General features: G+C 42.3%; 1 protein-coding gene across 1 annotated transcript in view; it reads right to left on the minus strand.

The window, feature by feature from the left end:
• ANXA4 (annexin A4) overlaps window positions 1–15,723 on the minus strand; it is a 72,165-nt gene that overhangs the window by 41,902 nt on the left and 14,540 nt on the right. Inside the window, exon 2 of the mRNA XM_019942846.3 lies at window positions 2,407–2,459. Coding sequence (XP_019798405.1) covers window positions 2,407–2,409 — 3 coding nt within the window. The 5' untranslated portion in view covers window positions 2,410–2,459. The remainder of the gene's footprint in view (window positions 1–2,406; window positions 2,460–15,723) is intronic.

Genomic DNA, 15,723 nt, shown 5'->3' on the forward strand with positions numbered 1-15,723 from the left:
CTGTTAGCTCTAAAGTATCCATATCAACTAAATTCCAGGGAATAATGTATCATTATCTGTTCCAGGAAGGCAGGGGATTCCACCCCAGGAAGGCTTCTTGTGGCAGCAGGCAAAGGAAACAGGCAGAGGATGTAGGGAAGAATGATGAAAACAAATAGCTAGAAATCAGTGATACATCACAATCAATGAAATGTCATTCAGTTATTAAAATAATAAATAATGATGAAGATAAATGTCAAAAGATGGGAATACGATACAATGAAATATTTAGCAATGAAAAGGAACAGAGGAACAAACTGCTGATACAGCATCAGGGATGGATTGCAAAAAATATAATGCTGACAATAAAAGAGCACATGCTCTATGATTCCATTTATAGGATGTTCTCGAACAGGCAAAACTAATCTATGGTGAAAACAATCAGAACAATGGTTCCATTTCTGGAGTGGAGTGGAGAGCAGGGTGAGGACTGATCTGGAAGGGGCATAGAGGAACTTCCTGGAGCGATGAAATGTTCTATCTTGATAAGAGGGGTAGGTCACACGATACATACCTTTGTCAAAACTCATCTACCAGTAACCTTAAGAGCTGTGCATTTCATTGTATGTAAATTATACCTCTAAAATTTTTTGGTAAATATTTGAATACAATGGCTTTTAAAACATATTTTCCTTTTAGAAATGTGTCATATGGTCATTGTAGAGATTTGGAAAAAAAATTTTTTTAAGAATTAAGAAGAAAATCTCGGGGGTAGGGGGAGGGATAAATTAGGAGGCTGGGCTTAACATATACAAACTACTATGTATAAAATAGATAACCAACAAGGACCTAATGTATAGCATAGGGAACTATACTCAATATTATGTAATAACCTATAAGGGAAAAGAATCTGAAAAAGAATATATACATAATATATGTATAACTGAATTGCTATGCTGTACACCTGAAATTTACATATTGTAAATCAACTATACTTCAATAAAAAATTTTTAAATAATTAAGAAGAAAAATACAACACCCATAACTCCACCATCGAGAGTAAATAATTTTAATATGCTATAAGATGTAAAATAAACGTGTTAGCATAGCAAAGACTAGAGTGAATACATTAACTGTTCTTTACATTCTTATTACTACTATTTCAAAACCACTGTCATACAAGTAGGGTCTAAAATAAAGTGATGAAAAATAATTGGGAATTACAACATTGTGATTATATTGTATGGTTTTCCTTTCTTTTAAAGAAGCCCTTTATCTGTCCAATAAATAACAGTCATAATGGAAAAACAGGTTCTAGGAGGAAAGATGAGAGCAACTGAGGTAATTTTCCTCAGTGGAAAGCTCACTAAAGGGTCACTTGGTTACTGTCTTCACATGTAGAAAGGCTGCGAGCTTGTTCAGAACAGGAAGACTGTCCCATTAATTATGGGTCCCCAGAGCCAAAAACCATGCACAAAGTAGGGGCACTGTAAACATCTCTGAATAAATGTTGTACATGTCCAGGGAGAACCCATCAAGAACAAATGGATTTTAAAGGACAGCATAAGAGATTTGGTGCAGACACGAGTAAGCCCTTGACTGTCAGAGATGATGAAGAAAATTCTAGAATGTCTAATGTTAAAAAAAAGATGTTAAGAGTATATTACTCTTTGTTCAGGATAGTTTACACATCCATCTTCCTAAAGGGAAGTGTGTAAGTTGGCGGAATGTCTAGTTCCTCTCCAAGTATGAGATTCTACTGCTATTATTTCTTCCTAGAAGACCAGGGATCAAGCATCACCTGACTATTGAGAAGCTTTATTTGGGCAGGAGAAGGAGAGCAGGTGGCCAGCCTCAGGTACAGCCACGTTTGTAGCTGAAAGGCTCAGCTTCCACAGCAGCAGTGAGCTTTATGGAACTCTCAAAGGGATCCAATTCCCTGCCTGTCCCTGAGATCAGGTAACCAAGCTCTGAGGAGTCCAGTCACAGCCAACAGCGGGAGGCAGATGACAAGTGTTTCTTAGCTGATGAGCCTGAAATGATGGGGTTACACAAAGTGTGGACAGCGGTCATCTCCTAGTGGAGGAAGCTGCAGGATTTTGAGTTTTTCCTTTTTATTTGCCTACAATTTCTAAAATGAACATGTAGTGTTTCTGCAGAGAGAAAACTATAACTTGTTTCTGTATCTCAGGATGTTAGAAGGATTCAAAGGAGTCCCTCTTTGAATGAATTTTCAGGGTCAGGTTACTCACCACCCCTGAAAGAAGTTAAAATGGTGTTTTCGAAAAAAGAAACTGTCTTTCCATTTCCTCGTCCCTCTCCTCTGATGAGCAAACAACTCTTTGTATAAGGCAACAGTCCCTGAGTACACATCCTGTACCTGTCTGCAGCTGGCACCAGGGAGGGTGAGGCACGTCTCCAACTTACCATGACTTTTACTATGTCAGGATCAGAGTTCAGTCAGCCAAGCAGAAGTTTCTCTGTGATAAAAGCAGAAGGGACATTACTGTGATAAGAGAAGTGTCATTAAAATCATTAATCAGGATGACGTACAATTTGCACAAAGTTAAGGCACAGGGAAATAACACCCAATTTCATCAAAAGGCCAGCTACTGATTAGCCAAAGAGACAAGGGCCAGGCTAATCATTAGAGAGAAACTGTGCTAAGGGGCGAGTTAATTACGCCAACAAAATACTGTCCTACCTGCTCTTCTGTTTGGAGATAACACATTACAGAAATCATTCCTCTTGCTTAGTTAGGGTGAGGTACATTGCTTGTACTCAAGCCAAACCTAGATTCTGAACTGGAAGCTCTAGTGGATCAGAAGAGGTGCCTCTCGGAGAGAAAAGAGAATCCGACTGCAACAGGGAAAGCACTGCACTCCAGCCTTTACCCTAAATGAGGGAGTGTGTGTGTGTGCGCACGCGCATTTGTGTATAATGACAGGCCACTGACCCAACCAACATTAGACTTTTCATTTCCCAATGACCACTTTCACTGCCACCATCTCAGGACTTAAAGGTGCTTCTTCCCTTTAAGCTGCAGCCTTACACGCTCAGCTTGGCCCTTAGTTCTCTTCAACACTCCCTCCTTCAGCAAGAAGCCTGGAGCCATCACTCATTTATTCAGTCGTTTAGAATGCAAGAAATGTCTTTATTGAAGGCAGGCCTCTGAGGAGCAGGCCAACTGGCTTCCTGTTTCCACATCCAGGTCTTATGGAAAAGGTTCCTTTCCTGAGCATTTAGTTAGATGCTTGATACTCAAAGAATCATCCCAGAACCAGAAGCATGGGCATCACGTTGGAGCTTCTTAAAAGTGCAGAATCCCAGGGCTTCCCTGATGGCGCAGTGGTTGAGAATCTGCCCGCTAATGCAGGGGACACAGGTTCGAGCCCTGGTCTGGGAGGATCCCACATGCCGCGGAGCAACTAGGCTCGTGAGCCACAACTACTGAGCCTGCGCGTCTGGAGCCTGTGCTCCGCAACGAGAGAGGCGGTGATAGCGAGAGGCCCGCGCACCGCGATGAAGAGTGGCCCCCGCTCGCCGCAACTAGAGAAAAGTCCTGAGAAAGTCCTCGCACAGAAACGAAGACCCAACACAGCCAAAAATAAATAAATAAAAAAGATTTTAAAAATAAATTAAAAAAATTTTTACAAAGTGCAGAATCCCAGGCCGCCACTCCAGACCTACTGCCAGAATATGCGTTTTAACAAGATTCCCTGAATATCTGTCCACACAGTGGTTTGAAAAGCACTGGCCTAGATAACCCTGCCAGGCAGCCCTTTTCAATCGTTCTCCCAGAATAACTACATCCTTCTTGCCCCACTTTATCACCAACTGAGTTATGTTTGGCCACGTTCATTCTTCATCTTCCACTTTCTGAGGCTTAGCTCATTCTTCCTTGTTTCCCATCACTCGCTACAGACTTATCTCCTATGACCTAGGAGTCAATCCCTTCCTACGGGGAATGTCCACTGGCTCTGGGGCACGGCCGGAGCAAAGGTGCAGAGGTGGGAATGAGCAGTGGCTTCAGGGACAAGAAGGTGACGAGGCTGCTGGAGCAGAGGGCTCCTTACAGGGAAGGTTCAGAGATACGGGTGGAAAAGCAGGTGGGGAACTGATTACCAAGGGCCCTGTACGTGCACCTGAGGAGTCTGACTTACACTGTAGGAATGGGAAAACAGTGAAAAGGTTTGGGTTTTGCAGAGAAATGATGTAAGACAAAATATACTTCAGCAAGTTACTATACTAGAGGGTAGACTAGAGTCAGAGACAAGGGGTCAGGAAGGCTCGAGGTATTAGTACAGGAACAAAGATCTGCACTAAAACAGAGGCAAAGATCTGGGTAGGATGTGGCCCCTGGAATAGGATATACACATGAGATATTTGGAAGGAAGACTTTATTGGATTTAGTGGCTCCTAAACTATATGGATTTATTCATTCAATCACTAAATATTCATAACACACCTCTATATCCCAGACACTGTTCTAGTTGATAGAGATAATACAGTGAATAAGACAAAGAACCTGCCTTCATGGAGCTTACAATGTACCAGGAAAGACAGACAACAAACAAACAAATGAATACGTAAGACAATTTCAGATACCAGTAAGATGAAGATATAACAGGATAATGGTATAGAAGAGGGATTGGCAAACTTCAGCTCAGGGGCCAAATTCTATCTTTCTACAGTCTACAAGCTAAGAATGGTTTTTTACATTTTCAACAGTTGATCAAAAATCAAAAGAATAATATTTGATGACACATTAACATTATATAAAATTCAAATTTCAGTGGTGGCTTGAGCAAAGCTTTCTGGAAATACTGAGAGTCATTATTCAATGAGCTAGAAATGTTTTACTAAAGGAAAAAACTGTATCACACTTGAACACAGGGTGCTTTTAGCCAGACAATTTATTTTAAAACTTGGACAGCACACAGCATAAGTCCATTTATATAAAGACAGCTGTTGTATATTTATTATTTACTAGTACCAACAGAGTTTCTAAATAGATTTTAGAAATGAATGCAGTAAAAGGCACCCTTTGATTCTTTCATTAGATGTCAGGTAATACGTGTAAAGTGAACCCACACACATGCTTACTAGCACAGTATCTGGCACCTCAATAACTCTTGGCAAGAATGGGGGAAGGAATCGAACACCCCCCTCTCCCAATAGAGAATTGCTGTAGGCCTCTTCTTAATTGCGCAGAATAATCAGCCTCCAGAGGATGAAAGGCCCTTCTACCTGAAACTCCATCCCTAAAAGGCCACCCGCACGTCCGCAGGCCTGCAGAGCCAAGGATTCTTTATAGGAATCCTCTTCTGCCTCAGCCTCCTTGATCCATTTGCTCTCTCTCTCGGAAGGCCAGCCTACAGTCACATAAACTGACCAGTGTGATCGAGTTCACAACGACTCAGACTTTGTATTGGGGTTGTACAAGCTCCTTTGTGGCTCACAAGGGGGCAAATAATTAGCAACTTGCCTCAGTCTTTACATCTGTGAAATGCAGACACACTCAGTCTTGGGTGTCACTCCAATGACCTTAAAAGCATCAGGACACTTCAAGATGGAAAGATGAAGGCTGAAGGGACCATATGTTTGCGATGCCTTTTAAAAAAAAAACTATGGGTTATGCAGTGGGTGGGAAACTGCATCTTCTTTATAATATGGGAACTCCTCACCTAGGGCTCAGGATAGGATTCCTGAAGATTTTAGGACATAGTTTTAGAGCAACTGAAAGAAAGCTGGGAACTAAATGTAAGAGACTTATCCCAATGGCAGTTACATAAGGGAATAATAAGTTATAAATAAGTTCAACCTATTTCAAGTAAGATTACATACACTTTCAGAAATAATTTATGATGAATGCATAAAGAAAAATTAGGTATGTCGAGAACACATCCCTACTGTTTTCCTCTAGTATGTCCAGAAGGATAATAATTGCACTACCCTGCATTCTGCCCTATTGTATCACTGCCCGAAATTGGCAAGCCAGGTACTGACTCAAGCATAAAGTTTCTCCTGTCCTTACGGCAGACTGCAGGTATGTGAACAAGGCCCTGACTCCTGGTAATATTTCAGTAGGCCATATAGGCAGCAGTGTGGTGCATTCCTCCCCACTCACCCAGAATTTGGAAAGCAGGCAAATTAGACTCGCTAGTAAAATCAGTAAATAATCATCAAAACAAAGATATGCAAACTCATCTCAAGGAGAAAGAATGGCTTCTGAGATGAAGCTAGCTTGCTGAAGGGTATTAAGACATATTTAAAGAAAAATTGTGTCCACCAACAATGCAAGCTCAACCCAAAACCATCAGAGAAGAGTACTTTGAAATATTTATCAAAACCCTGGCCTCAAGAAAGGGTGGCTTGGCCCCACGATCAATGGTTCAGGCGCCAGACATTTCCCCACTATGAAGATGAATTTTATCCATTTAAAACGCTTTGTTTTGATTCCTCGGGTGCCAAGCAACCTCTGGACTAGAGTTTGGCTTCCCATGTGGACCTGTCTACAAAGCACTGGAGTCTGAGGACTTTTGTCTAAGTAACAGTTATATTTCTCAACATAAATAAATTAGCGTGTGCAAGCATGTGAATGCATTATGTGTGATAAGCCTATAAATATGAACCCGTCCCTGAGAGGTGAACCCCTTCCTGATGTGCTAACAAATACAATTTCTCTGGTACTGCTGGATGCGGCACCATGATGAATTCACCCCAGTACCACATGCTCTCCTTGAGACCCCAACATAACTTGGCAGCCTCCATTCAAATTCATAACAGTGACTCACATGCCAGGACAGGCAACCTCCACCATCATTGTGAAGGGATCTGATGTCCTTGTGACACATTCTTACTGAATCCTTCTCCTCCCTGGAAGATCACATGTGAGTGAGTCATTCACCATTTTTCTTTGGTACATGGTTTCATTTTACATCCCACAGGATGACAAATTTAAACATTTAGTCTGTAGATCTGTGGAGTGCGAGTGGGCCCCACCCAGGCACTAAAGGTTTTTAAAACTGTCTATGAAATGGGAACATGAAAGCAACTCTTTTTCCTTGGAACTCAGATTCTTCTAAAGGTAAAGGATGGACTTCCCTGGTGGCACAGTGGGTAAGAAGACTCTGCGCTCCCAATGCAGGGTGCCTGGGTTTGATCCCTGGTCAGGGAACTAGATCTCACATGCATGCCGCAACTAAGAGTTCTCATGGCACAACTAAGGAGCACACGTGCCGCAACTAAGGAGCCTGCCTGCCACAACTAAGACCTGGCGCAACCAAATAAATAAATAAATAAATAATAAAAACAAAGGAAATTTTGTTGCCGGGATGGCGTTTTCATTTTCAAACATTTAATCCAAGGCAAAGTGTGCAAGCTAAATGAATGGAAAGTTGGAAACCTATTTGTTAAGCAATTACAGGGAAGAATCTATTCCAACCCATCATCTGGCAAGTAACTTATTAACAGTCTTTTGTCCAAATTTTAGCCACTTATTCATAGCATTGTTGGAAACAATAATAATTTCAATCCACAAATAATTAAAAAACACAGGTTTTACATATAATTTAAAACATCCCCACTCCTTCTCTACCATTCCTACATCATGCCAAAGTCTATTAAAGTTTTCTACTCTGATTCCTTTGTCCAAAAGGCAGGGAGAAGGAGGGAAGGAACATTTATTAAACACTCTTCTACATGATCTTAATCTACCCAGTAACCTTTGGAATCATGATATTATCTCCACTTTACAAACCAACTGGGTGATATAATAATGAAAGCTGGCTATGGTGAGTTCTATATTGTATCAAGAGATAAGATTAGAAAAATAAAAAGAGCAATGAGGTGGCTTTAATGATTGCCAGAGAGCTGGTTGGGCCCTGCACTCTTAGTTCAATGCTTGCTTTGCTACATGTCCTTTCTACTTCACATAATACCTCAGTGTCCCCTCCCCAGGCACAAGCTTCAAGCAGGGCACAAATCAACGCATATTCTAATAACTTTTATAAGTGTTTCTCTGGGTACTGTATTCAGCTTCCATAATATAAGGCTTCAAATTTTCCTAAGTAATTTTCTTTCATTATCTGAATGACTCCAAATGCTACCTGTGGACTGGAGATCTTTGGAATTCTGGTTGGCTGTTTTTTTTGTTGGTGGTGGTGTTTTTAAATTATTCTGCCTTTTAACTGCAGACAAACTTCCCCTTGTCCTCTCAGGCTAGTGACCGTAGAAACAAGAAGCTGATGCACTGGTAACACCAATTATTGCTCTCAATCATGGAACTGATAGGATAGTTTCACTGATGTTTCACGCTCATTCATTCAACAAATATGATCTGAATGCCTGCCCCAGGCTAGGTACCATGCTAGGTGCTAAAAGGCACACCTTCATCACCCCGTCTATTCCCTTCATAAAGAAAATTATCCCCTGTGCCTTGTCTGTTCAAGAGTAGCCTATGAGTAAAAAAAATCCTGCAGGCGGTTGGCGAGAACTCTGCTGAACTTCCTTCCCATTGCAAGGACTCTACAACCTTTCTGAAGGCTCATCTCCTAGCCTTTAATCTCCTCCTTCTGGTCCTGGGGCTCACTCCGCCGTGCGACAGCCTCTGCCACTGCTCAGCATCAGGAATGCTGGCCTTGTATTCCTTGTCATGTGTGCTGGAGCTGGAGGGACTTTATTTTTAAATAAATATTTATTGACCATTTAGTTATACTGTGCGCCTGGGTCCTTTATCAATACTCTATCTTTTCGCCTTCTCATTGTACAGTGAACTGGGCATGATAACTTAAATTTTAGAAAAGTTAAGCATGATGCCCAAAGTCACTCATGTAGCGGGTGGTAGGAGCTGTGTTTTCAGTCACAGCCGTGACCCTAGAGACCTTTATACTATACCACGTTAAATGCAGGCATGTGTACACACGTGTACCATTATGCATTAGGGCGGGCGTAATGCTAGAAGCTTTTAGAGTAATAATGGAATCAAAACTTTAAATTGTCACTTCTTTTGCTGAGCTAAATACTTTCTTCTTCTTCATGTCTTTAACAAGCTGGATGCAAAACAAAACAACAACAAAAACATTCCTCTCCCAGACTTATCCATTGGAAACTAGACCACACTTTGACTGGCAGACAGCTCCCAGTCAACAGTGTTGATTACAAGACTGTTGGCTATTTGAAGAGACCATGTTTCTAACCCCACACGCCCCTGCCCTAGTTCAGCCGTCCAGCCTTTCCAGTGGGAGAACAAGGCAACATGGCTCTGTGACAGTGTCTCTTGGAGTTGACACGTGGCCAGAGTCGTGCCATTTCCAGCTGAGAGGGACATAAGGAGTCCATCCAGGCGCATTCTGTGCTTCTCCCCCCCATAACAGGGCCCAGAATCCTGTACTCAGTGCAGGGGTTCCAACCACAATATGAAAGTACCCCAAGTGCAGCCTGCTTCAGACTGACTGATGCATCACACCCTTGGGATAGTTTGAGTCCAGTGTCAAAGGTTTAAAATAATGGACCCATTTGGTTATGTTTATCCTAATGTCAGCAATATTTAGACTCTCCAGTGTACTCGAGTAGGGAGAGAAAGAAGGGTTGCTAGAAATAGCTCTTCCGGCTTATGCTACGAACCGAAAACAGCACGGGCTTTCACTCAAAGTCTAACATGGGTTTGGCGCAGCTCTGACATGTTTTCTCAAGCCCCAGATGCCAGTTTACTTACGCTATTAGGGGCAGTGCCCCTCCAGAATTAAGTCACAACTATTCTTTTGATCTCCCAGAGTTGATTTTTCCCCCATTTCAGATCAAAACGTCTAGCAAACCACAGGTGAGAGAGCAATCCAAGGCCATGATGTAAGTACACAAAGAAAGAGGGAGTAGAAATGGAGCGGAAATGCCTGCCCCAGAAAGAGCTCATTTCCACCAGTGCTGGATTTTAAGGGTAGAGAAGGCTACAGAGAGCGCCCAGCCCACCCCTTCATGTAGACATGAGATAGCCCTGTCTACAGGTAAGTGGTGGGTTCGCCTCTGGGTAACATGCGTGGTAATAACGTGTTGGATTCATTCACTGACCCAAGGTCTGGCAGGTGCTGGCAGCATGGGTGGGACAGGTTCACACTAGTACAGGAGAATCCGTGCTGTCCTTATGATGGGAAACACCCGTGGGAAGGTCCAAATCTGAGGGTGGTGCAGCCAACGCCACAGTCCAACTGGGGTTTATTTCTCACCCACATAGGAGAATATATTCTCCACCCTGAAGTGGGCAGAGATTTCTTAGATAGGACACAAAAAAGTACTAGCCATAAAAGCCAATATTGACAAGATTCATCAAAATAAAAAAGGTTTGCTCAATAAAAGACACTATTAAGAAAATTAACAGAAGAGCCATAGATTGGGGAAAAATATTCACTGCACATACATCTGACAAAGGACTTGAATCAAGAGTATATAAAGAACTAAAAATCATAACACAAGGATGAACAAGGCAATTTTTTAAATGGGCAAAAGGCTTGAACAGACACTTCACGAAAGATATATGAATGATCAGTAAGTATATGAAAACATGCTTGTTATTGGTTATGCAGAAAATACAAATTAAAACCACAATGAGATACCATTTCACATCCCCTAAAATGGTGAAAAAAAAGGGGGGGCGGCTTCCCTGGTGGCGCGGTGGTTGGGAGTCCGCCTGCCGATGCAGGGGACACGGGTTCGTGCCCCGGTCCGGGAAGATCCCACATGCCGCGGAGCGGCTGGTCCTGTGAGCCATGGCCGCTGAGCCTGCGCGTCCGGAGCCTGTGCTCCGCAACGGGAGAGGCCACAGCAGTGGGAGGCCTGCGTACCGCAAAAAAAAAAAAAAAACGGAAAACAAAAACCGGACATTATTAAATGTTAGAGAAGATATAGAGCAACTGAAACTTTCAAACACTGTGAACTTGAGAGAACTATTCGGCAGTTTAAAATAAGGTTAAAGATGAATCTACCCTTTGACTCAGGATTCCATCTCTTATTTACCCAAGATAAGTGAAAACCCATATCCACAAAAACACTTGGGCAAGAGGGTTCACATGAGCCCTATTCACAACTGCTCCAAACTGGAGACAGCTCAAACTGGAGACAGCTCAATAGTCAACAAATTGCAGAATATTCATGCAATGGAATACTATTCAGTAAACTACTGATATAGTGATAACATGGATGAATCTAAAATATTATTCTGAGTGAATGAAGCCAAATAAAGTGTTTATATGAAATTTATATGAAATTCTAGAAAAAACAAAGCTAATGTATAATGCCAGAAAGCAAAAAATGGTTGCCTAGGGTCAGGGGTTGGCGGGTGGTGGTGAGGCGGAGGGGATATACCTGCCCAGGAGCATGAGGAAAGGAACTTTAGGGGGTGACTGAAATGTTCCTTATCTTGACTGGGGCAGTGGTACCCAGCTGTATACATTTGTCAAAACTCATTGAACTCACCTCACACCCATTAGGATGGCTACTACTAAAACAAAACAAAATGGGACTTCCCTGGCAGTCCAATGGTTAAGACTCTGAGCTTCCACTGCGGGGGTGCAGGTTTGATCCCTGTCAGGGAACTAAGATCCCACATGGTGCGGCCAAAAAACAGAAACAAAAACAAAAACAAAACAAAACAGAAAATAACAAGTGTCAGTGAAGATGTGGAGAAACCGGATCCCTTGTGTACTGCTGGCAGGAGTGTAAAATAGTACAGCCACTTTGGAAAACAGCATGGTGGTTCCTTGAAAAGTTAAAAATAGAGTAATTACTATGTGATCCAGCAATTCCACTTATGGGTATATGTATTCTAGGTATATACAATCTGGAGATATATATATATGTATGTATCTTCCAAAAACATTGAAAGCAGGGACTGAAAGAGATATTTGTATATCCATGTTCACAGCAGCACTATTCAAAATAGCCAACAGATGGAAGCAACCCATGTGTCAACTGACAGATGAATGGATAAACACAATGTGGTACATACACACAACGGAATACTATTCAGCCTTAAAAAGAAAGGAAATTTGACATGTGCCACAACATGGATGGACCGTGAGGATATTACACTAAGTGAAATAAGCCAGACACATAAAGATCAATACTGTATGATTCCACTTATATTAGGTACTTAGTCAAACTCATAAAACAGGAGGTAGAATGGTAGTGCCAGGGGGTGAGAGAAAGGGAGGAAAAGGAGTTACAGTTTAGCAGGTACAGAGTTGCAGTTCCGCAAGATGAAAAGAGTGGTGGTGATAGTCGCAAAACAATGTAAATGCATTGAACGCCACTAAGCTGAACCCCTAAAAATAGTTAGGATGGTAAATTCTACCTTACGTATTTTACCGCAATTTTTTTAAAATAATTTTTTTCCGATAAAAATTGAATTTTATTTTATTTTTTTATACAGCAGGTTCTTATTAGTTATCTATTTTATACATATTAGTGTATATAGGTCAATCCCCATCTCCCAATTCATCCCACCGCCGCCCCACCCCGCTTTCCCCGCTTGGTGTCCATACGTTTATTCTCTGCGTCTGTGTCTCTATTTCTGTCCTGCAAACCGGTTCATCTGTACCACTCTTCTAGGTTCCACATATATGCATTAATATACGATATTTGTTTTTCTCTTTCTGTCTTACTTCACTCTGTATGACAGTCTCTAGATCCATCCACGTCTCTACAAATGACCCAATTTCATCTCTTTTTATGGCTGAGTAATATTCCATTGTATATATGTACCACATCTTCTTTATCTTACGTGCATTTTACCACAATTTTTAAAAAATAATTTTTTAAAAAATAAAAAAAAACCTCCTTGAACTAAGCACTCAAGATCTGTGCATTTTTTTGTATGTAAATTACACTTCAATAAGATAATAAACATGTCTACAGCCAAAAGTATATGATTAAGATAACACACACCTATACAGCTTTGTAGGCTGACAGTGGCCTCTCAGGGGAAGCCTGCTGCTGTTCTCTTTCATTTAGCAATACCCACTCAAAGGCAAAGTCCAACTCAGTGGAATCCAAAAATCCATACAGCTTTTGCACAGCATCACGGGTAAAACCATGGCTCCTCAGGGATAACAACTATTCAAAGAGAAAAATCTGTTCGGCATAGTTAAGCTTTGCCCCAGGTTACACTGTGTTCCCGATCCATTTTCCGAGTTATTTTAGAATTAGAGGCCCTCAAGGTAATGTGAAAGGTCACTTAATTCCATGTTCCCCTTCAGAAATACCATAAGTAAACTATTCCAGGCAAGTAAGACTCTAAGACAGGAACCCCACTAGCTGTTCACCTAGGATGATCACAAAGCTACTCGTGCTGATCTCCAGTTCTTGTCTCTCCTATCACCAGAGCTTCTGTATGTCCATCTGCACCTGGGTTACCTGGACCCCTCCTTATGAATCACAAACAACAGGCCGCATATTTTGAGACCCAAATTTCAAGGTTGACCAGTACTCTTGATCTCCTGTCTTGTCTCAGCCATCATAAGTCTTAGGGGTAAACAAGGGGAGCGCCTCATCAGAAAAAAGAACCCTGAATCTAACATCTGGCCTTTCTCTTATAATCTTTCCCAGAGAAACTAAAATCCATTCCATCGTTCTTTACAAAATCCTTGTGATGCAGGAAGGGAGGAGACAGACGGGGGCCGAATGAGAAACTATAGTACTGGAGGGGAGTGATCGGTAAAGAGGCGGTGAGAAAGTCTGACGCGGCCAGGCGTCCTCCCGTCCTGCTAGGGTTTGTTTGCCTGTAGGTAGGAAAACAGGTATTATGCAGCCCAGGCCTTTCCTTACCAATACCACCACTTCTGTTCGCCACGAGGGAAGAAAACACTCTTCCTAAACAAACGGGAAAAGCAACTAGGTTTTCCTTCACAGGTTTACACTGCTTCAACCTTGGAGATCTGGAAGCGAGCAGAGAATGAACACTGCTCTCTTAAATGTCACATACTCTTCTGGCACCTCCATGCCCTGCAAATATGCAAGATCTAGCTCTGTGGGCAGTGCCACTCCCCCCTGGATCAGACACTCCCTCAGTGGGCCAGCGCAGGGTTCTATTTCCAAATCTTTCCAGAGTTCAAGCTGACTCTGAAAGAAGAATACAAAAACAGAACTGTTAAAATTCTCCCACAGTGGATGTCTGATTCACACAGGGAACTTGCTATTTCTGATGCCGCCTCTCCCAGTTTTTTCATTAAAAACCTCACGAAGCGGGGGCGGTGGTGGGATGAATTGGGAGATTGGGATTGACATATATACGCTAATATGTATAAAATAGGTAACTAATAAGAACCTGCTGTATTAAAAAAATTAAATTAAATTAAAAAAAAAAACTCATGAAGGCACGGGGAGGCAATGGAAGAAACTCCGTGACAAAACCCAAAGCTCTAGGACTGACATGAGACAATGTCAGAAGCTGAGAGGAACTGAAACTAACTTGAGGCAGATCGAGTGAGTGTGTGTGTGTGTGTGTGTGTGTGTGTGTGTGTGTGTGTGAGAGAGAGAGAGAGAGAGACAGAGAGAGAGAGAGAGAGAGAGGGAGATAGTGGGGAGACGGGTTACACACCTCCATCAGCTGTCTGATGTGGGGATCCCTCCAGAAAACCCCAGCCCAGCCCAGCCCAGCCACCTGAGTTGAGAAGCTGTGAGGTGGACCCTTAACTCATCCTACTCATCCCCAAACCAGACAAGAGGCAGAGTAGAGGCAGGGAAAGGTGACCAGTGAAAAAAACCCTGGTGGAAATGCATCATTTATATATCAGAGAACCGGGCATTGGGGGTAGGAAAAGATGCTACCTCGGAGAGGCAGAAAAGAAACAAAGAGAAAACCAGCTAGAGGTGGGAATTCGATCAGGCACTGTACAAACAACCTTCTCTCCTGCTTAAAGCTGATGCCGGGCTTCCCTGGTGGCGCAGTGGTTAAGAATCCACCTGCCAGTGCAGGGGACACAGGTTCGAGCCCTGGTCCGGGAAGATCCTACATGCCGCGGAGCAACTAAGCCCGTGCGCCACAACTACTGAGCCTGAGCTCTAGACCCTGCGAGCCCCAACTAATGAAGCCTGTGTGCCACAACTATTGAAGCCCACGCGCCTAGAGCCTGTGCTCTGCAACAAGAGAAGCCACCGCAATGAGAAGCCTGAGCACTGCAACAAAGAGTAGCCCCCGCTCTCAGCAACTAGAGAAAACCTGAATGCAAGCAAAGACACAATGCAGCCAAAAAATAAATAAATAAATAAGATGAATAAATAAATTAAAAAAAAAAAGCTGATGCCAACACAAAAAGGTGCACAGGATGGGACCAAAGTGTCCCATCCACCCTATCCTTGACGGACAGTCTATACCTGTGCCGTGCAATGCCATAGCCACAAGCCACAAGTGGTTATGAGTAACTGAAATGCAGCTAGTGTGACAGAGAAAATAACTTTAAATTTTGTTTAATTTTAATTAAGTTTAAAGTTTTAAATTGAGGCAGTATAAGATATTTTTCCATAACACACAGCTGCAATGTTTTGGTGGGGTCACATTTCACTTTAACCATTGCACTGTGCAGTGCGCATGTCAGGCACGTTGCATCTGTTCTAGTTTTACATCTAATCACACCGCCAATCCACTTGGTGTCAACGGATTGATTCACTTTGACTGATACTATCTATGGATTGATGCAACATTTTTAATGTGTTTATTTGAATATGTCTTGCAGACAGCATGAATTACAGTGA

Source organism: Tursiops truncatus, chromosome 14, assembly GCF_011762595.2.
Source record: "Tursiops truncatus isolate mTurTru1 chromosome 14, mTurTru1.mat.Y, whole genome shotgun sequence".
Classification (NCBI taxonomy): domain Eukaryota; kingdom Metazoa; phylum Chordata; class Mammalia; order Artiodactyla; family Delphinidae; genus Tursiops; species Tursiops truncatus.